Below are 24,062 nucleotides of genomic sequence, written 5' to 3'. Positions count from 1 at the left end.
TCACATTTCATTCCAAACCCAAAATTGATTGCATTTTCCTATCATACACATCCACTAAAGTCATAACCTCTTATTTCCAACCATCAAAAACAACCACACCATCAAGATCATATGAAACCAGAAAATTCCTCAAAAAATAAAAAACTCAACCAAATCACTTCAAACCAAGAAATCAATCACATATACCATCACTCAAGCTACTTCTAAGCATAACATAAACATCATTAGGTGTAGTAGGGTGTTCAAGCATCACTTACCAAGAAATTAAGAAAGAGAGAGATGTTGGACACCTTAGCTCTTCAAACAAACTCCACCAAACTACTTACTAGCACTAGAAGAAAAGTTTTTATGGAGTAGAATCTATTCTAGGTGATTAGTTGTGGAAGATTGAGTGAAATGGAAGCTAGAAAGTTGAAGAATTTCCTTCCATCTTGCAAGAGAGAGAGCCGGCCAACACAAGGTAAGAAAATGGTAATTTTTGTGAATTTTTGAGATATTTACTTCCTTGGGTCAAAAGTCAAAATAGTGAATAGTCTTTCTTAAGTCAAATCCAATAACTATGTGACACTTGTCACTCTCATAAATGCAATCCTATCTTTTCTTTTCTCTCTCACATCAATCATTTCACACACTCTACTTATCTCTTAACACCCGATAAATTTTACACAGTATCCGAAACTTAACCGTATTGGCCGAATTTTCCCGAACTTTTCGCACTCGTGGGTCCCACGTCCAATATATATTCTTAATTTGCTAAAAATTCTCCAATACTAGAACAAGCATCTAAAAACCATAATTACTCATAAAATCCACCAAAAAAATTTTCCTAAGCCAGAAAATGCAGAAAACAAGCAATTAAAGGGGAAAAACCCTAGGAAAATTCTTAGGGCAATACGGGTTCTCACATCAAGCAATTGTTTTAGAAATTAGCAGACAACGGGGAGTGAAATGGGAGTGATTTTGTGGAGTGATTCTGTGGAGTGAAATGGCAGTTCTTTCGTGGAGTGATTTTTTGCATTACCAGACAACGGGGAAAGGGTTTTGGAAATGAGGAAAGTGAAATGGGGATTTTTGATAAAAAGGAACTTTTCATTAATAATTTGGGCAGGATAAATTTGACGCTGTTTGACAATGATGCTCCATCCGTTTCCAAAATTTTTATTTTTTTATTTGACACTCAATAAAACGATGCCGTCTTATTCAGCTGATATAATTTGGCGACATGGCTTCGTTTTGTCCGTTGATGATGGCCCATTACATCTTAGCCATGAAAAGTTTCTGGAGCGGTTGTCAGACAACCGCTTCGGTCCTTTGTCTGTAAGTTCATTATTGCTTCAGACTTGTCAGCATAGACTCACTCAGTCATCCTTTGTTTAGTCGAAGTCTTTTACACTTTTCGGACACTGCTTAGTTGTTTTTTTCGTACAAGTCTGTCTACTCATGAAAAGAGGCAAAAGTTTGGGTAGATCAGATTTATGACTCCACTCATAAATGATAAATCGAGTGGTACAAAATTTGTCACATTATACCTTTTTATTGCCGTAAAAGAGAGCAAAAAAAAAAGTTACCAAACACCAAATGAGTGAAATTTTATTCCAATGCCAGCCCAAACAGTAAATGCAAGCAGTAATTTCTCAAGGTTAGACTAAAAACACAAAAGTAAAAAATAGCCTAAAAACAAAAAAAAAAAAAAAGAGAAAACGCGTCTGCTGCCATGGATGACCGTGGAAATGGTTGTAAGTTCCTTTTCAATCCATCCAGACTGAATTATTGAAATGGCCCAGTGACTTCATTATTGGTTCAGACTTCTGAGCATAGCCTCAATCAATCTGGAACGGCTCTATAGTCTAGTATCAAATGTGTACCAGTGGTGTGGGAATTAATAAAATACTAATACAGCAAAAAACTGGGCAATTGGCCACCGGGTTAAAAGGTAAGAGAAGAGTACTCGCTGTTCAATAAAATAAAGTGCACCTCAGGGATATCAAGAGCACTTGAGCTGTAATTGAGCGGTTCTTTTTGACAAACTCCAGAGACTTCAGTAGATGAAATATAGTAATAACACTCCGTATGAGCATTATCAAGAATGAACAAAACAAAACAAAACAAATCACAGTTCCGAGTGAATTTTTTGGTACAATAGAAATCTTGATATGGGTAAATGTTTTATATTTTTTGCACAAAAATTCACTATACTTTACTTTGTTCTGCTAACTATGATACTTCAAATTAAAGCAGCAAATACAGAGTAACCGTAATATATTGTATTTTTGAGAGATTCTTTTTTGTTCATTTTTTGATTACATATATTAATATTATATTTACAAAAAATATAGATTTAATGAGCTAAATCAACTCAATTTTCTCAACTTTCAGTGCGATTAGGGATGGCAATCGAGTCCAAAAATGGGTGACGGATCGAGTTGAGACTTGAATGTAACAGAAAATTCGCTGACCTGAACCTGACCTACCAAACCAAAACAAGTCAAGATACTTGACACGAACTCGAAAACTTCTGATTGATGGGGAGACTCGAAATGATCCGAAATTTAAATTTAATTTATTAATTTATCATTATAATTTCTAATAAAATCAATTTTGCACAAAACTAATTACATAATCAAGTAATAAATATTTAAATAAATAATCCTAAACCAAATCTAAAATAAATCAAACATCGTAAATGTGTTTTATCCCAAACCAAATATAAAATAAATTAAAACAGTATAAAAGTAAAAAATAATATAATATATTATTTGTCCAAATATAATAACTTTAACTTCACACAAGTTAAATAACTTCATTTAGGATTAAGTGATTAATGCCTTTGGAAAAAAAATAACTTAGTTTAGTTAGATAAAATAATTTTTATATTTATTAAATTATTATTAATTTGCAAACGGGTTATCGAGTCATATCGGATTGCAAGGCTCCATTTTTTTATTCATTTTTTGATTAATGTATTAATATTGAATTTACAAAAAAAGTATATAGATTTAATAACAAGGCTCCGTAACATATAGGATTGCAAAATGAGCTGAATTGGCTCAATTTTTGCAACTTCCAGTACTCTCTTGAGCTCCATCAGCTTTCATTCTAAAGCTCGAGCTCAACATTAATCTCGAGCTTGAGCTTGAGAAAAATAATAACGAGGGATCATTGTTTTATTTGTTTAAAAAAAGACATTTATAACATAAATGAGTAGTCATTTATAATAAGTAATAGAAGTAAATAACTTCAAATTATCATATGATCAAATGGAGTAAATGAATTCTCCATGAAATGAGAGACGAATAATCTTGTTGTCTAGCATTTGGTAGGCAGTGTCATGTTAGATGTTTGGTTTAACCAAAAAAAATAATAGGGGTAAATTAGTCCAAATAATTAAGTGTAATTGTCATACCCAAATTAGTCCAATACATAAATTTTGGGCAAATTGGGACAGGTTTTTTTTCCCAAAAATGTTATTTATTTCTTTAATATGGGCAAATGCGTAAATAGCAGCGGTTTGTTAACTGTATGACCATATCGATCAAAATTCATGGTGTATGATTAATTTAAACAAATTAGTCCAAAACTTAATTTTTCACTAGTTATGGTAAATAAAGCCAAAATTCTGCAATTTTATTAGTATCTAGTTAACATATTTCCCCAATTGAGCATTACAATTGGCATTTTATTTGTTTGGATTGAGCATTATTTTCCTAATTTTATTTGCTTACATCATCAGTACAATTTTTAATACACCTTTTTATCTTCCTAATTACCTTTTTATCTCACATACATCATATCAAAAAAAGTGTTACAATAAAAATATCCCAAATAACTCACAATCCAAACAAATTAGAAGGTGTTGCATTAATGTTTATACAATTGTTTGAATAAATTATTATATAGAAGGTGTTGCATTAATGTTTGTAGATTGTAATAAAAGTAATATAAGATGGCACAAAGAGTCATTTATAAAAGAAGAATAAAATAGTCATTTATACCATCAATTTGTTAAAATATATTCATCCAATGGAGCAAATGAACTCTGCATGAAATGAGAGGCGATTACTCATCTTTGGATGAGTAATCTTGTTATCCAGCATTTGATTGGTTTTGCGTTAGACGTTTAGTTTAACAAATAAACATCAATATTTATTCTATCAATAATAGCATGAGATGGAATTACTTACTTGAGGATTGCAAAATTGCTTTTTGGCATAATGCAAATCTTGACAACGATCTTGAGCTCTATCAACTTTCATTTTAAAACTCGAGTTCAACATCAATCTATGCTAGTTTGAGCCTAGTTGAGCTCAAGAAAAATAATAGCAAATGATCATTATTTTATTTGTTTAAAAAATAGTTATTTACTTCTATTATTTTAATATGGGTGACTATTCATTTATAACAAGTAATAGAAGTAAATAACTTCAAGTGAAATGAGAGACGATTACTCATCTTTGGATGAGTAATCCTATTGTCCAGCGTTTGGTTGGCAGTGTCAAGTTAGATGTTTGATTTAACAAAAAAAAAAAAACTAGGAGTAAATTAGTCCAAAAAATTAATTTTAATTGTCATACCCAAATTACTCTAATACATAAATTTTGTACAAATTGGGGTGGGATTTTTGCCCAAAAATGTTAATTATTTCTTTAATATGGGTAAATGCGTAAACTGTAGCGGTTTGCTAATTGTATGACCATATCGGTCCAATATCATGGTGTATGATTAATTTAAACAAATTAGTCCAAAAATTAATTATTTATTAGCTATCATAAATAAAGCCAAAATGTTGCAATTTTATTAATATGCAACAAACATAGTTAACTACATATTAATTATACGATCTTATATTAATGTTTGTAGATTGTAATTAAAGTAATATAAGACCATATCGGATTGATGAAATGGACGGAGTCCAAACGTGTACAATTCATTAGGGGAAAAAATTGGTGCAAGTGCACGAGATGAAATTCTATTTCAAACAAGGAAAGTTTTCAGTTTCACTTGTTTTCACAATTGCTGCACTTTCACTTCCCGCCAACATGCCGATGTGTGGTGGGAACCGTGAATTTGAGGGACGGTGTTCAATCTCCTACAGGCTTGTGCTTGGTGACGTTATATGCACCATTCATGTACTGCCAGAATTGGTATTCAATACTCCCATCCTTTTTATTACATTTCATTCCCATGTATCACATGATATATGAATTCAATAATACAAATACGCCACTTTTAAACTTCACTTCTTCCACAAAATTCATAATTAAATTAATTATACAAAAGAATGTAATACATGCCATTCCTTATTTTTTTTCCCTTCAAAAAAATTAATTAAATCTTTAAACTTAGTCCTACCAAAGAAAAAACAATGGAGTAGCAGGAAAAAAACATTGACTAATTTACGGCTCCAGAATCAGTAATATGATTTAAAGTCTTAAAAGAGGCTTTTATGTTAATTATCCACCATTTTCTCCCACCACCTTACTTACAATAAAAGTCATAAATGGATGAAAACAGTTTACTAGTTCATCTGGACACAAACTCATTCACAATTTGGTTGGTTAATTTCTTCTAATGCATTTTCCCTGATAATTTATTCCGGTTCTTTCTTCCAAATTTACATAGATTAATCTTTCATATACTGACAGTGTATACACTATTATGAATCCAACTTTTGCACAATGAAATTCAACTTTTTGCACATGTCATGAATCCAACGATGATAGTGTATACACCGTTAGTGTAGGAAAGATTTACTCAATTTTTACATATATGAAAACTATGGTCTTATATAGTTTTTATTGTCTATCACATTTCTCTGTTAATATTTTAAATTATTATTATGACATCAAATCCATGTCCTCAACGGAACCAGAAGTCAAATAGTGACCCAAAACTTAGTGAAAATAATTAAACAAAAAATTAGTTGCATAAAAATTGACTATTTTGTACTTTGTAAAAATTAATCAAACAAAGAGATGCATATCCCACGGCATAATGCAAGACCCACTGATAACATTTTCCCCTGACATTAGTGATTTATCTAATTATTTAAAAAACATAACGTGGTCTTTATCAAAATTCAATAAATATTACTTACCTTCTTTTCAATTTTGGGAGGTTTTCTTTGTTGATTTTCCACCTACTTTTCTTCCATATACATTGTGATGGATCTTTGCCATTCTTGAACAATTTATAGTATAGGTTCAAAGTAATGCCATTTATTATTCCCACGACTATTTTAATTCATTAAATGTTTAATAACTCATTTCCAAACACCAAATGAGTGAAATTTTATTCCAATGCCAGTCCAAACAGTAAATGCAAGCAGTAATTTCTCAAGGTTAAACTAAAAACACAAAAGTAAAAAATAGCCTAAAAACACAAAAAAAAAAAAAAAAAGAGAAAACGCGTCTGCTGCCATGGATGACCGTGGAAATGGTTGTAAGTTCCTTTTCAATCCACCCAGACTGAATTATTGAAATGGCCCAGTGACTTCATTATTGGTTCAGACTTCTGAGCATAGCCTCAGTCAATCTGAGATAATAATGCAAGTACTGGCCACCACAAGATAGAAAAACACTTGTGAAAAGAAAGCAGAAAAAGGTACCAAACAACGAACCCAATTAGTAATTCTTTTTCAATGCGAACCCAATTAGTAAATGCAAGCTATAATTTTTCAGAGTTAGATGCTGAGAAATTAAATTCCATCTGCCTTTTTTTTGTTTTTTCCTTTTCTTGATGAAATCGAATTCCATTTTAGAATGCGTTTTTCATTTTCGAATATCTAAAATAAAAAGAAAAGTATGACATTAACAAGGGGATGGAGGAACTTGTGATTTTGGGTAGAGATTATTTGCAAAAAAAATCATTTACATGTAATAATATCACGTCTCAAGAGTTCTCTCATATTTCTTCTTCTTTGTTATATTCTTGTGGGATATTTTCTGCACTACCCAATTTTAACGAGTAAGAAAGCATTGGCGTAAGAATCAAAGGAGTATCATTATTGTGAGTTGCTTTTCAATCCCACCAGGGCTGCATTATTGAAATGGCCCAGTACGTGAATTATTGTTTTAGACTTTTGGGCATAGACTCGGTCAATCTGAGATAATATAATGAACTGGCCACCACAAAAATGAAAAATAAATGGATAGATTGATAAAGGAAAAGGAATAAAGGATGCACTTTGGTCAAGCATTTTACGCTTCGTTTTCTGCTTCATTTTTTCTTGATCAAATCCTAATTTTTGATCTTGCAAAATTTTCCCTTACAAATCTCGATCACCTTTTTATCTTCTCAAATCACCTTTTTATCTCACATATATCACATCACATCACATCACACAAAATGCTACAGTAACTAAACCAAACAAATCATCCAAATAAATTATTATCCGAACAAACAAAAGTAAAAAAATAGCCTAAAAAAACTAGAAAAAAAAAGAAGGTAAAATGTATTTAACAAAACGCGTCTATTGTAAGGATTGACAATTGAAGTAGCCAACTAACACCACTATTACTTTGAAGTTTTAAGAATGTTTTACGTGAGAATGACTGTGGACAAGCTTGGCGACTCATGTAAGCATACATTCTTTTGGGTATCTTTCTAGTAAAAGATTTGTAACATAATGAAAAAGTGACATTTTCTACCAGTGTTTTCCATTCAGCTCAGGATTTTCACTTATAGCTGAAAGTAAGAGCTTTTACCTCAAACTGTTTTTTTTTTTTAAAGAATGCATTTCATGAAGTAAACTGAATTCCCTATGCTTCCATGGAGATTCTAAACTTAGCATGATTTTCAACATGATCCTATGTGTTACTTTCTTCGAACAAATTGTAATAGTACTGGGAGATTGTTAGCCTTTAAAGTTATGAACTTGAAAAAGGTCAATATTTCAAGTGATAAGGATAACACTGGTTTGGGCTTTATATGGTTCTGGTAAATCATCTCTTCCAGCTCCCTTTCAGGATCTCAGGGAAGTTAACCTGTTAATTCGTGGAAGTAGTGTGGCTTTATTTCGTTTGCCATTTCTGCTGTAGCATCAAATGCTGCAGAAACCCATTGGGAAGAAATATGAAGAAACTGCTTTAAGGCATGACTTAAATATCAAGTAAATTTATTGACTTTATTTTTTGAGGTATCTTGCAAATTCAGTTTTTTCTGTTATCTAATGAATTCTTACAAAATGAACTCTCTGGTTTTCGAAATTGAAATTGCTTAGAAATTTTGGGAAGGGTTTTGGTACCATAAATGCTGGTGCAATCCTCTATCAGCCTTATCATTTTGTTTTTTACCTGTTTCTTGATATTTATGTTTTTGGTACCATAAAGAGGACTATTTCTATTGAAACAGGTTGTCTTGAACAAAATCTAGAGTCCTGATACGTTGTTTAAATAGCTTGATCACTTAGATGAAGTTTGAATTTGGCTATATTGTGGGTGCAAAAGGGTTTCTGACCTTAGTAACCTGATGTTAATGTATTCATAACAAATTTGGCGCAACCAAAAACATTGAGATGCTGGGTTCCAAGGAACAAAAGTCAAGTTTAATGAATTAGAATAATTTAGCCAGCTACTTATCCTCTTATATTGATGTTAGTATTAACTACTCAAGATCTAAATCTACACTTCATTCCTTTAAAAAGTAAGCGCTCATTTATGTTGTAATCTTCTAAGAATTGAATGTTACTAATTTTTCTAACTTTGTTGGTGCCTGATGGTAGCTACTTTTTGGCTCAAAGAACACTCTGTGAACAGCAGAGTCATTGCACATATTGAGGAACCTCTTCTATATCTGGCCTAGTTCAAGACCTCCCAAGATTGAGGTCTTAACTAGCCTAGTTCAAAACCTCCTTCACAGTTGCACTAGAAAAAGTAAGCAGAAAGCTTCCTTTGTTGGAGGGATTTATCTGGGCTCTCTCCCAAGAGGAAGATTCTTGCACTTTAATTCCATATAGAGAACGTTAAATTACAATTCAGCATGAGTGTAATGCTTTCTACAGTGGTGTATGCTTACTATATAGCTTCTGATCTGATGCCATTTCTTCCCGTGGTTGTAGGCGGTTTTGAGTCTAGCTTGAGAGTCTACTCTCAGATTGATAAATTGTGGAAGAATATATGAGGCTGACAACGACAGATCATTCTGGCTAGCTGCAGGGATTCTCATGCATGAGGTACACACTTCCCTTTGTGATGAAAATTCTCTGGTTTTAGAAAATTTGTTTGACTTTTGTCAATACTGCTGATTTCTTTATGGCTTCGTGAATTTTCATAAACAATAGAATTAGTAAGATCTTCTTAAATTGCCATTTATTTTAAACTTGTCTGAAATTTTGAATCTTCCACCCATGGTTTTCAAGGTTAAATAACAGAGCTATGGATGAGCAATACATGGGAAAGCTAGCGGTCGGATTTTTAAGTTGTGGTATGTCCTTGCTCCCATAATCATGCATCTACTTCCTAGGTCTATTACTTCCACTTTTCTGGAGTGTATTTACTATTGCACTTAACCTAACAGATACCAAATTTGTTTCCATTTAGATGACAACTGCTGCAAATGAGGCTTGCCAGCCCTTTTAAAGAAACATAGCCTAGTCAAATTGAGAAGCTTTCATCTGTTGAAGGGTTCTAAGTTGGCAAATGCAAAAAAGCTTGAGTGGTAATCCTTCCACCAATCCACCAGAAGGCTGGATATAGGATGCGTATCTTTTAATTTATAGGGAAGATGATGTCACAAGGGGAGCTGTCCCAACACTGAGTGATGCAAGAGCTATGAGATTTTCTACTTTGATCATATTCTGATTGGATGCTAAGTTGTCACAATCTGCTTAAATTCTAAGAAAACTGAAGTCTACACTGAGTGTGTTAATGATTTAGTCAATTCTGTGTATTCTATAATGCTATCTTCAGTTATGTATATTCCAAAAATGCAAATGCAGCACCGCAATGACTAGCTCTTAAACCTAATGCTGCGGCTGATTGCTGCATTAATACCCACCATAAGTAGCAGTTGGCTTCCTGATATCTCGCACTTGTCCCTTCCTACGCACCACTGCTTTTTGGTGTTTCAACTGTGAGAAAGAGAGATACACCAGCTATGTAGTTGGGAGTTTAATTTGTTTAAAGAAAAAAGATCAGCAGTCATTGCCAGATACCTTGTGCTTCTTTCTTGGATTTTTGGTTAGCTTCTTCCGAGCACGAGTTAACCCTCTGTTCTTCTCCATCTGATAATTGCAAGCACAAATAATTTTAACAGTTAAACACAAGTAAAATGAGAAATTCTGACCTGATGAAAAATTTGGCGCTTCCCATCTACAAGAGTTTCTGGCAAAGGTGTGAGTTTTGTGGATCTGAAGAAAGGAACACAAAGCAAAGAATAAGCAATCTGAATGCCTCCTGACACATTGACTGCACAATGAAGAATAAGTAAGTGAAAAGAAAGGTATCTCATTTGAAGAAGCAAGTGATTTACATTTGACAGCAACGCGTGCTCATCACATCAGCTATCAAAAGAGGTGCTAGAGCCTAAAGATTTGGAACAAAGCTCTGGATGATATATGAGTAAATGCTTGAAAGCTGATTGCTAAATTCTCCATATAATTGTGAATATTCACGCATTCCTTCTTTCACCTTCTCCTGCACAATTGCTGCTATTCTTTCATTTCAGACATTTCATTCCGTAGAATCATTAATCAACATCTCATCTCTTCCTATACAAAATCCCTTCACAATCTTCATAATCATCCACTTAACAAAAAAGAAGAAATGGAGGAAAAAAAATGAAAAGAAAAGCAAATCCAACGCCAGAACTAAAACGGGAGGAGTTCTTGTTTGCCGACCAGAGCTCGCCACTGCTATTGTGGTGTCTGAATTTCTTCATCAGGAAAGCACGGTGAAGTTTCTTCTTCTTCTTTTTTTTTTGATTATTTTCAGCCCACCACCGCTATCACCATCGCCATCACTATCGCCATATCGTCGTATCAGAAATTGAAATTTTGTGCTCCAATTTTAAATTCTTTTCATGACCTTACTTTCTTGTTTGTGGGTTTAGTTCAAGTTAATAATGGTAGATTATTTGTTGGTTGCTCTTAATCTTTGTGTTGTTGAAACATTGGTTGTGAGTTCGGATAGGCTAGAAATAAATTTGAAAGAAAAAAGTTCGGCTTTTTTCTATTGCCCAAAACGTATTTGTAAAAATGGTAAAGCAAACGAGTTTCTGAAACGTATTTCCTAATTGCTCAAGTTGGGAAGGTTTTCTGGGTATGCATTTCAAATTTATGGATTAATCTTGGTTGCAAATTCTATTTCAGCGTAATCCGTAGAATTTTTTGCATCTCTTTGGTTTCTGAAAAAAAAAAAAAAGCATGAAAGCTGTACTTTGGTTGAAATACTTCAGAACTCCTACAGTCCCCTGTTTGACCACCAACTTGTTCTCGACAATAGCTTGTCTTTCCTGTAACCATTAGCCTCTAACAGAGACCAATCAGCAAACTGTTCTGTTCTTGATAAAAGTTTATGATTTCTTTTCCTTTAATTGTGTTTTATTCAGTTTTCTTTATGCTAAAAGTATAAAGGTTCTTTTTTTTTTTTTTTAACGTGCTCTAAATTTACATTACATATTTAACATAAAAATTCATATTCTTTATTCACTAATCTTAAGGCTTTAAGTATAGACAAGACAACTAAGCATTGTAAGTGAATGTATATGAATTGTGCAAATCAATATATTAGTATATTGACTTTCACAATAACATATGTAAGTAAATAAGTTTTATTTTGATTTGAAATAAACTATAAGTTTGTAACTAATATAACTTATCACTAATCATTGTAATTTGTAAGTTTGTAACTAATATTACTTATTATTAATCATTGTAAATTATAAATTCATAAATTATCACTAATCATTATATAGTCTAAGATTTATTCTAGTTTAAATTAATCATTTTTTATGTGTTCCTTAAATCATAGGCTAAGGATTCTAGGAATAAATTATCAAATAAATGCCAATTGAATTAAACCACAAAATGATTAGAACATAAGTAATGTGTTAAATTATGAATAAATTTGGAGATCAAATCAATAATAATTTTTAAAAAATCAGTTTTTTTTTATAAATGAATTCGGTTAACCGAATTCATTACCATTTCCAAATTCGAAATCGGCTGCGAAATGAATTCGGTTATAGTCAATTTGAAATTGAAAGCGGTTTAGATTTCTATAAGTCAAATAACCGAATTCACTGAATTCAGTTAACTGAATTACCGAATTTGTACCGTTTGCTCACCCCTACTCTCATGCATTAGATTTTTGTGTCTAAAAATAAATCAAAACTTTTTATATGGTGAGATGCATGTTGAAATTAAAGAATATGTCAAAGTCTTTTTGGGCGAAGGCTGCGTCTTGCACTATTTATCTATTGAATAGTATGTATGTTGCCTCTGGAATGTATGTATGCACTCTGACAGTGTTACAAAGTAGGTAGTTTAGATTTTTTCTATACTTTTCTTGGTTAAAGAAATCTGCAGTTAGACCAGCAGAATGTTGCGAAGGCACGACATTATGTAAAGATAATTGAAATAACATATTTCACTCGAACTGCAGAGAGGCATCTAATCAGTTACTAATAGTTTTTTATATGCAATGTCCTCCTTGTTACTAGAATAGTTTCTTTATCTCCATTTGCTAAGGCAGCTCCAGATTAACTACCTAACAGTCAAGATTGACTAGCAACCTTGCATAATATGCAAGAGTTATAATAACAACAATGTAAAACATGCAAATGTACTCTATCTGTTTATGCATATTATGTTTGCAATTTTTTGTTATACTGTTACTCTTGGTGATGTTTAAATTGAATGCCACATTTGGCCTTATTGGAGGCTTGCTTGTTCCATCTATATTTCAAGTCAATAGGAAATTTTGCAAGTGTTACTTAAGAACTAACACCAAATAATACACAACCACTGCAGAATCCAGGCAACCTGACGCGATGTGTCAGGCTTAAAAAAACTAGGATTAGTAAATATGTTTCCTCAAGTTGATATTTAATGAGTTGCTATTACTTTGGATGTGGAATTGATGAACAAAGCAGCCAGGAGGCATAGATGCATAAAATTGTTGATGGATGCAAGTCCTTTAAAGTTGCATTCTCTTCCCCTTTTGTCTTAGCTCTTCTATATGGCAAATTGTTGATCAAAATCAACTGAAACAAGCATTCTTTTGCCTTGAATGATCTGGTTCTATCAGGACCAATCTATTTATACTTTTTGTTTTTTTTCCCTCTAACAAAGCCAGTGTGGTGCCTTGTTCTATTTGGATTCTACTTGTGGTTAGATTGTACTTAATTGAATTCACTTGTAATTCTTTTTTCTTTTTAGGATGATTTAGGTTTTGCTGAAGGTGAAACCAAGTGCAAAATGCTCCAGAATGTTCCGCATCAGATTGTGCAATCTCCAGCTCGGCTAGGCTTACCAAATCCAAATTCACCTTCTCTTCAAAACGCTACTCCGGCTAAGTTTGCCTCCCAAGCCCAGCAATCTCATCCACCCAATCAACAATCAAATGCACCAAGCATTATTCCAACTTCTTCCTCTCCTTCCCCCTCTGCCAAGAGCTCAGTCTATTCTTCTGCAAATGTCCTCACTTGCCTAATAGGTCGCACTGGATTAGTGCATTTCGAGGTTCCCTACCCTCCTTCTTGTCTTCCCAATCCCAACCTTTGACATCAACTGCACCAGATTCTTATCCTTTTTCCTCCAAAGAAATTCTCGCTCTTTTCACAAACCTTCAAACTCAGCTATTTGAAGCTGTTGCAGAGCTCCAAGAAATTCTTGATCTTCAAGATGGAAAACAGAAACTCTCACATGAAATCAGGTCAAAAGATGCTGCAATTCTTGCACTTGCAAGCAAGCTCAAAGAAGCTGAGCAGGTTCTTGACAACCTTGTGGATGATTACTCAGATTATCGCCGTTCAAAACGGTCCAAGTCAGAAGATGTTGCAGAAGATTCTTCAACCACCACTGTGGCATCTCAGCTGAAGCTTTCTGATATATTGTCGTATGCCCATAGGATAAGCTACACTACTTTTGCACCACCAGAATTTGGTGCTGGACAGGCTCCTCTCCGTGGGGCACTCCCACCTGCTCCACAGGAGGAGCAAATGCGGGCATCCCAACTGTACGCTTTTGCTGATCTTGATGTTGGTTTACCAAAAACAGATGAGCATAAGAAGAAAATTATAGAGCCATTGATCGAAACTCCTGTTGGGCAACCAGCAGAGCCAAATCCACTGGCCAATCTAGCTGGAATGCAGGGTCTGCTTCCACCTAATATTGCTGTGCCATCAGGATGGAAACCTGGAATGCCCGTGGAGTTGCCCAGTGATCTACCTATTCTTCCTCCGCCTGGTTGGAAACCTGGTGATCCAGTGGCACTGCCCCCATTGGATTCTCTTCCTGTACCTCCTAGAATTGAAGAGCAACAACCTCAGCATATCCCCCCTCCAATGCTTACAAAGGCACCCGAGCCTATACAAGTTCTGCATGTGCAGCTTGACATTGACGATGACAGTAGTGATTATAGCAGTGATGTTGGTAGCTCTGACAGTGAAGATTAGTCCTTGAACATTTCTCGCAATCCGTTCTAGTACCGGTTTTGATTCTAAGGTGTTATTGGAAGCCTGGTTGAGTGAGCATGATCTTTTAAACTTGTGACAATATGGACCAGTACACTAACATTACACACTTATGTAATGTTTTTATGTAAATTCTGATGCAATAGGATTTTATGTTTTACCTTTGACGTACTTTTGTGATAGTTGATCATCTTCTGCACAGTCGTATATATTGTGTCTTCTGCAAGATGAGGAACGAATGAAAGTAGAAAAGCTGCTTCTTTTCCTCAGTCAATACATCCAAGTACTTCCTGTTTGGGCTGATAGGTGGGAATTTACGGAGGTTACTCCATCGGTCCTAACATAGGAATATTGTACTCAGGTTCACACCACGCTGTATAAGGGTAGCGATTAGTGTAGCTGTAAACATAAAAGCATTTTCCACCGCAGTCGCTCTAGAATCTTGATGCTTGATGATTGACAAACGTTTCTTAAATGAGATGTAAAGTTATCAACGAATATGTTGTCAAGAATTAAATCAGCTGATGTAAAATATTGATGATTTTGGCCAGCTTATGTAGCCAATAGTTACTAACTCAATGATTGTACTTTTCCAATTTTTTTTTCTTTTCCTTTCTTCCTTCTCACTAAGGAAGAAAGAAATGTTGAAGTGGCAGGTGTTGGCAGGGGGAAAAAAAAACAAAGAATGCTTGTTTTAAAGGGAAACTGAAGTATATTTCCCTGCAAAGATCACAGGACAAATAGGAAAACAAGTTGAGGAAAAAAATTCACAAAATTTTCAGATACTTGTCAGACCTTGTGAGGTCATGACGGACATTATGTTATAGCTGAATCATCTAAGAAATGAAAATCCAAGTTGCAGACTGATGCAGTACAGAAATTACAGTTCTGGCAATGGAAATAATTCAAGCCATAGAAGTCTTCTTCTCTGCCATGACAAATTCAATAGATTTTAGTATAGGCATTGCTCTTCTGGTGCTGGTTGTTGTGCCCTGAACAAGATGTTTCTGACAGTAAGGTTTATGAATGAATCCCTATCACTATATATTGTTGTAATAGTCAAAATCTTTACGTGACGTGAGAGAAGTACAAATCGTCCGATACATGCAATCCAATCCTCACTACCAATCTGACATCTAAGCTAATTTGACTGAAATACGAATGTATTATTAATGATGATGAAGAAGATGATATGTACAATTTTACATGGCACCGAGCAGCAGCCTAAAGAAATCTAGCTTAATAACTAGAATGGATCATTTCCTTCAATTTAATCTAATTTCAGACAAAACCACAACAAATGAATAAGACAACAGCAATAACAACACAATCGTCATCATGATAACAACAACGTAGCTTGAAGATGATTCAAGACAGTGCTACTTGGAGGGAGGGAGCATCAGAAGCAAATTAGTTATGCACCCGTCACGCAGGAGAAGAATCTATGGCTCCTGAAACGCACTAGTTTCTTGGACTGGGCTGCTCCTGCTCCTGCTCCTGCTCTATTCTCCGGTGTAAAACTGCCGCCCCTATAATCAACGCTGAAGGACTTGTAGCGCCGGTGACGGAAGTCTTGGTGTCCCTTAACTTTCTCTTCATAAATAATACCGAAGCCGCCATCATCATCAACCTTCTTCTCACGATGATGATGATGATGATGATCAGCAGCAGCAGCAGCAGCGTATCGTCCCTTCATCATCACGTAGTCCTGATCATCACCATTGGCATAAAAATCAGCAATGTTGTAGCTTTGTGCTGCTGGTGCAGTGCTAGTACCTGAGCCCAGATGTTCGTAGTGGCGCCGAGACGTGCTTTTCTTGATGCTCCTGTAAACCATTGGAATGAGACCTTCCATGGTATTGTAATTTGCAGCGTAGGTGGCCGGCTGGTTTTGTTTATTTCTGTTTTGAAGTTACTACTAGAGGGAAGTTTAAAGGCAAAAAGGATGAAATGCTGCCAGGTAGGTATGAATTATATTTGGAGAAGGAAGACTTTTGAGGCCTTATGAATTATGTTTTTTTTTTTCTTTTTGGATTCGTTTAAGTACTAGTATCAGTTTTGGGTTTGGTAAGGGAGAGTTAGTGGATGGATTAATGGATGGATGATCAAAAGTTCGAAGAAAATGAGTTGGAAGCACCCACACGCCATAAGTTTTGTTTGTTTGTGTGTGTGTTTTTTGACTTCACCAGTCAAATGCACTATAGTCTATAGCTGTATAGCATAGCAGAGGAAATCAAAGAAAGAAACAAATGGCACTAGTGGAATTCATTTTTGAGTCTGGCGGTGAGGTAGGAGATAAGGGTTTAAATCTTACTTTTGATCTATCTGAAATGAAGTCCATTTTCAACTCTTACAAAAATAACCAAAAACATACAACTCTCTCTTGCCGTGTAGAATTTTCTTGAATTTGATGGGGTTGCTAAAATACGTACAAGCACCAAAGAGTATTAATCAACCATACATACAAGATCAAATTTCATCATTACTATTTGTTTATGCACTCTAGTTGGAGATTCTAACTTGTAAAGATGATTTAGCGTCAGAAATTGAAAACCCAACAAGTACAAGGAAAGATTTGATCTTGATATATATATATACATACATATTTTTTCAAGGAGTAAAAGGCACAGCAAGGGGCGGTGTGATTTTGACATTGGCTTGTTCTATTTCTTCTTGGGGTGCAATTTGTTTCAGCATGACCATAATGAGCAACAAAACTCTGCAGATTGGCAATTTGTGCCAATTGCAGGCAAGGCAGAGCAGAGCAGAGTTACTACCAAGTAAAACTAACTAATTCCACAAGAATGAGGCCTAACCACACACATTTTTTACTGATTTAACAAACCAATAGAAAAAAAAAAAAGGACACCTATCTTGTTAAGAGTTTTATTTTTTACCAAAAGTTAAACCTATATAAATGGATGGATTGTTGACTTGGTCTGAGACAAGCTTTTTAGGTGCAGAATCCACCACCTCCAATTTTTGCCTTGTCCATCCAACCATTGACCCTTGGCCTCTAATCTATACTGTCAACAAGATTCTTCCTGGAAGTCCTTCTCATCTTCTTAATCTTCCACATGAAAGAAAAAGAACCCACTTTCTCATTTCTTTCTTAGAAGCAAATTACATTAATTACATGCCTGTGCCGCCTGTTGTATTGCTAAACTTTGAAATGGTCTACCACATGAATCATGAAGCATTAATGATATATAATTTTGATTAGTTTATTAGATACTAAATAAATAAATAAAAAAAACGTTTGTCACGTAGAATTTGAATGAATTTCCACTTTATTTATGTGTAAAAAAGGGAAGAAGAAGAAGAAGAAAAAAACGTTTTGAACTTTTAACATTGTGAGCCAATTCACATAGTCCTCTCCTCTAGTCACGTGAGGGTTGAATTTTTCTTCTCAAAAAAAAAAAATTCTTTATTAAGTGTTTTATGCTCTTCTTTTTCTGGGCAGAGATTTGTCTTCAAAGATGATGATATGATATTCAAAACGCACTTACGTCAAGTTATCTGACTTGATTTTGATGGCTGAAGAAAAGTACAAATTCTCAAAGAAAGTTATTGGTCCTTTTGGGTCTTTTTATCTTTATCTTTATTGTTTACCTACTCCATTTTGGCCCCTTACACTAGATTACAATTCCACCAACAACCTGATTTGAAAATCTAATACGTACTGTGGACAAGGTCTCTATCACACATAATAAATATTACCTGCTCTTTTATGTCAAGGCAGAATCAGCAGATAAGGCATGCTCAGAGCCAACAATATGTGGTTCTTGCGAGGAAGATTGAAATATTATAACAAATGAATGTTTCATCTAACTACCATTGTTTATTCTATGGAAGATAGATTCTGGATTATGGTTCAAAGCTCCGGTCGCGATCGTGGCTCGGACCGTTCTACATCGGTCTCGATATATCGGTCGTGATTTCGGCGAAACACAAATTTTTGAAATATTTAATATTCTAAAAATTGTAAAAGATATGATAAATAAAAATAATAAAAAATTAGCAAAAAATAATAAAAATTCGAGTTAATTCAGGATGACTCGATGTGAGTCGGGACGACTCGGCCGTTTCTATCCGTCTCGGAGACGTCTCGGTCGAGTTCTCAGCAATTCATTATCTTGGAATCATCTAGTTCCGGTATCGGAACAAAAGGCACCGTTCTGATGACGATTCGGCCGAGTCTTTGAACCATGTTAAGATGACTCGGCCGAGTCTTTGAACTATGTTCTGGATACACATTTGATTGAACTGTGGCTGCCTATGAAGAAAACGATGCTGTTAGCTAAGACATCGCAGTCAAGGCGAAGCCCATCCGAGTCTTTGAACCATATGTTCTGGATACACATTCGATTGAACTGTGGCTGCCTATGAAGAAAACGATGCTGTTAGCTAAGACATCGCAGTCAAGGCGAAGCCCATTTTGACATTATTGTTCTCATCATATTCTTTGAACTTACCTTTCAAACTGGGCTATACAATGTATACATGACCAGCACAAGGGTCTGAGGAAGGTATTTTCTGAAGGCTGCTAATGAAGTACAACTTCGAGACCATATTTTTTTGGTTTAGTATTTAGTCAGACATGGAAATTTCTGACCAAGAACAGCATGCATATTTAGAAAGTCTGAAACTTTGCAATCGAAAATTCAAGCTGTGACACATTGATTTAGCAAAAAAAAATGCAACCTAGCCACTTCAACCATCCATTCCTGAATTTCACTTTTGTCTTGCCATCATCTTTCATCAAGACTCCCTCTTCTCCCTCGTAAGTTCTGTTTAAAGAGAGCTCTAATAAGCAATGGCTGGTAACAAATCCTGGTAGCCTCTGTATAATGCAAAAAGAGTAGTGATCGAGAACTGATATAATTGTATTCTGTAAACTCCTCTAATTTGGCCACTGCAATTTTAATTTGGTTCAGTTTTCTGCAAGTTTATCATGCCCGTTCCACATAAAACATGAATGACCAACATTGAACTGCTTATTAGCATGACTTGTGTGATGGATCCAAACCAATCTGTGATGCTGAACTACAAGTGAGAGGCCATGCGAGCTTCTTACTTATTTTAATATTGACCAGGTTCATATTTGGTCTCTCTCTATGAATCACAGTAGTGGTAACAGCTTGCTCAAGCCATATCCCTCAACAGGCTAACCCCTTAGACCAGGAACTTTTTGTATTTTAAAGCCAACGCATCCAGTCTTGTTTAGCTAAGATTGGCACAACATATAAGCAGAGCTGCTAATACTGTAGAAGTGCATTGAACTTTTTGTCAAATTGACTAATGCATATGAGAATGGAAAACATAATTAGAGCAGGCTACCCAGAGCAGGCTACCCTGTACTATACATTCCTGCTCTTAAGGGATTCTATACAAATTCACCATGCTAGCATTTGGATATTTGAAATTTTCCATGATTACATAAGAATGTTGCAGTTGTCAAAAGTCATAACCTAACACACAATTGACATGCATTCCTTCCTGCTCATAAACTAAAAATTGCTACTCAGAAAACGCAAAGGATGAAAGAAAGATGCACAAAAAAAGGGATGGAGGAAGCATATGGAAAATTCAACACTTTCAGATCGTGTAGAAGCACTAACTATTAGTAAGAATTAAAATCAGAAGGAAAAGGTCACGAGATACTCAAGAGTCCACTGGCTGGAATCAGAAGAAACATGCATATGTAAGAAATTAACTCCTTGGATAAACTTTATCAAGTCTTTAACTTATTCTTCATAGACACCATATGACAGCACATAGCACCCCATTCTTGAGCTGCCTCTACCGAAACACAACTAAACTGTTCTAACTTTACACTTCCCCCTCACACCAGAATGTCGACAATCTCATGAGTCCTCAATTTTGTGATACATCTCTTTTTCAATGCAGAAGGTTCCAGGGTTGTTAAAACTTTCTTATCACGTCAAACTTAACAAGGTCAAGTACTAATCCACTCAATTGTGACTTTGATTTCCAGATTACATCATTGCCATCATTGTAATGCTGGTTCAACAATTATATCATACATATTAAACTTAGTAAGGTGGGATACCATAAACAAGCCACTTGTTACCAACATTATCCACAGAGCATATTTTTTTTCTTAAGGGTTCAATTAGTATAACATAGTGTTGGTAAGCAGCATTGACAAACTTCCAGCATGGAAGGCATTAGGATAGGCCAGGATGACATACTGTCTGCAGGTTGATTTAAAGATTCATATAACAGGACTTATTTACCTTACCTGTTCATGGCGTACTAATTTCACATGTTTCACTAATAGGCTTGACAAGGAAAATGTGTTCATTCAAACAGACTATAGCACATAACAAGGATCAGCACAAATAAGATTCCAGAAACTTTTGAAAAGATGTCACTGATGCGACATAGGATTACATTTGGAGATAACCACAAAAGAAAACAGTACATCAGTGACTTCAGGGGCAGTTTTTGGCACAACAAAGATAAGACACTTTTCACTGATGGTAGAAACTTCTGAATAAATAGATAAGAAATAAATGAAAAGAAATGCTCCTCATTCTTGAAGCTGATGGTTATTGCAAAAGGTAGCCTACATAGAACCCCTGAAAGCCAATAACATGCTTTCATCCATGCAATGGACATTGCACGTACATTAGATGCAAGAGAATCTTACAGTCGTTGCTCCAGGTTGAGCTGCCTTTCTTCTCATAAAATCTGAAATAACTTCATGAGTTGATAATTTTACTGATTGCACAGGATCCAGATGCTGCAGGCTGTAGGTGATTCAAGCTGATGGCATGAGATACAAAATATTCTTCTCATTCGACGAGCTGATAAAACAAAGGTGGCTTCACAAGCAGTTCTTCATTCTTCTCTCTGGTAACAAACAACCTCTCACAGAAAATACTAAAGCTTACTTTCAGAAAAATGTGAGGATCCATTTAAACTTCGAACAATTGGTTTTTGTAGCTAAGGGTCCAATCTGAATCTCCAGAAGCAACCAGACCACCTGCATCTGTGCTGATGGATTCCGCACAGATGTTAGTCCCTACAAGAGACAGTGCTTCTTTTCCTTTTATAAGAATTTCGGGTTCGTGCTCAAGAAACTCTGGAGATCTGGGATTGCCATTTGTAAGTGAATCCGTTCCACAAGCTTTTGGTGATTTATGCTGTAACTCATCAGATCTATCACCATAATTCTCTTCATCTGACAAGCATCTGCAGCAATCTAATTCATCAGTATCCAAGATCCTACTCACTAAACCTTCCCTCCACGATATCCTCATTTGAGACAATGACAAGTTCCCTACTGTGGTATCAGAAATCCAAGAAACTCGAGTATCCAAATTCTGTTGAAGCTGCATGTGGTCTGTTGAACAGGAGGGTGAAGTCAAGCCAGTGAACTGTGAACTGAAACCACAAGGATCCCACATTTGCATCTGACTTCTTGGAGATACACTTATTCTATGAAAGATCTCTGCCATGGAGTCCACCACAGGATTAGCTTCATTTGCTTGACAATCATCTGCACTTATCCAGGAAATGCCAACATTCCTATCTGGACTAGAGTCTGATGTCGGAGTCTGAATAATGTTACTGCCACTCAAGGGATCACCCGAAGATGGAGTTCTCTTCCCTATCAAAGCATAAGATCTCTCGCCTCCTTTTTGCCTGTTATCGGTCTTACAACTAAACTTAGTCTGGGGGGTGATCAACGAACCTCCATTCTTCTCATATGGGGTATGAGAAAAGTCTTCAAAGTTAGTAATTCTTCTTGGAGATAATAACACTATCCTAGTCTTCCCCGTACTTGCTGTGGCATCCTGATTGCCACTACCATTTTTCTCACCACTATCACTAACTAAATCAGAAGAAAGTTGGCAGCACGATGAAGGTGGGGATGAAAGAAGCAATGAGGCTGAGCCCGTAAATGGTGAATCAGAATTTGCATTATTATCTTTCTGAACCTCATCTTCCTTACCAGGTGGAGATAACAACCATTTCATTGAAGCCTCAGCAGGCAAAGGAATTAAAGAAGTCCTTGACTTGGTAAAGAGAACATCAGCATTTTCATTACTATCATCCTTACAAAAACTACTTTTTCCACAATCAGATGAATCAGTAGGACCCCCTATAGTTAAAATCCCCCTAGCCCTACATTTTCTTTTATCCGTGACCCCGGAAATGAGATGCCCGGCACCATAACAAACAGGTGTTGCAGCTGAACCTAGAACAGGATTAGATGACCCGCCACATTGGATCTCAGGAGACAACGAGGCCTCAATAGGTGGGGTTTTTTTAACAACTATAGTACCATGACCAGAGTTTGAGTCTTCCCCCGCAGACTTCTCATCATCATCAACAACTAGTGCATAATTTAAACTAGGCCCACAAGCTACTTTGCCAACAGGAGTAAAATTGTCAGCGTCTACCAAATCATCAGCAACATTGAAATGCAAACCAGGCTCACCGCAGCTTTGTTGATATTTCTGCTTCAATCGTTGTTGATTACCAGCACCAAATCTTCCAGAACATCCATATGCTGGGCTCTTCAGATTTGCCCTCAAATCAGAGGAAAGTTTCGACCTTTGGGAAGCAGATTTTGAAGTGGGCCTTCTACCGGATTGCCACTGGGAAAGGAAAGAAGGGTTTTTTCTAAAACTTTGTGAAGTGGGTTGTTTGGGCACATCATTTTCGTTAGCAATGGATTTATTAGATCTAGGCCTGGAGGAATTAGGAGCTGATTTTGGGGTGGACTTGGTGAGGAGGGGTTTATTTCTGAGTTTGAAATTGGGATCCTTCTGAAGATGGGAACTCGAAGAAGAAGAAGAGGAGCGAGGTCTTGAGTTTGACGTGGAGGAAAGCAGAAACTTGAGGCAACACTTGGGAGCATCAATGGAAACAGAAGTTGAAGAAGACGAACAAATGCTGCTGCTACTGCTGCTAATGGTGGTAGCGGTGCAGCAATTCTTTTTTGCAGGGTTGATTCTTCTGCTGGTGACTCTGTTCAATTCCTGTAATGGGCTTCTGGATTCATGAGTGCTTTGCAGCCTCCCATCTTTCTTCTTCTTCTTCTTCTTCTTCTTGTTCTTATCCTCCTCCTCTGTCAGCTGATGCTGCTGCAATTCCACAGTAGTTTGGTTGTGGAACATGTCGAAAAAAGAAAGCTTTTTTGATACACTATAGAAGTACTATCTGATTGTGCTAATAAAAAAGGTTGGAATTGGGAAATGAATGAATTGGATGGTTTAAAGGATATTGTGGGGTGGAGTCCGGTGAAGGGCACAAAGCAAAATGAAGTGAAGTGAAGCCACGGGTTTGAAAAATGGAAAGGTGGGACTTTTCTTTATTCTTTGTCTCTTTCTCAACGTTACACTTGACATTCATCAAAGAAGCTGTACCAAGTAACTTCATCACATGCAATGTAG

General features: G+C 35.6%; 2 protein-coding genes across 2 annotated transcripts; one reads left to right on the top strand and one right to left on the bottom strand.

Annotated features, from left to right (window-relative positions):
• Positions 1 to 8,876: 8,876 nt before the first annotated feature.
• Positions 8,877 to 14,905, top strand: LOC113735223 (mediator of RNA polymerase II transcription subunit 4). Its single transcript, XM_072083641.1, is given in 6 exon segments — positions 8,877 to 9,169; positions 9,356 to 9,420; positions 9,537 to 10,887; positions 13,376 to 13,578; positions 13,580 to 13,642; positions 13,644 to 14,905. Coding segments are annotated over 3 exon segments (1,197 nt in total). The 5' UTR covers positions 8,877 to 9,169; positions 9,356 to 9,420; positions 9,537 to 10,887; positions 13,376 to 13,414; the 3' UTR covers positions 14,614 to 14,905.
• A 6,107-nt stretch (positions 14,906 to 21,012) lies between these two features.
• On the bottom strand, positions 21,013 to 23,957 carry LOC113735217 (uncharacterized). Its single transcript, XM_027262217.2, has one exon. The coding sequence runs from the start codon at positions 23,784 to 23,786 to the stop codon at positions 21,576 to 21,578; it is 2,211 nt and encodes a 736-aa protein (XP_027118018.2). The 5' UTR covers positions 23,787 to 23,957; the 3' UTR covers positions 21,013 to 21,575.
• Positions 23,958 to 24,062: the final 105 nt, after the last annotated feature.

This window comes from Coffea arabica, chromosome 3e (assembly GCF_036785885.1).
Source record: "Coffea arabica cultivar ET-39 chromosome 3e, Coffea Arabica ET-39 HiFi, whole genome shotgun sequence".
NCBI lineage: Eukaryota > Viridiplantae > Streptophyta > Magnoliopsida > Gentianales > Rubiaceae > Coffea > Coffea arabica.
Note: the sequence above shows the minus strand (reverse complement) of the source record. Positions and strands in the feature narration are given on the sequence as shown.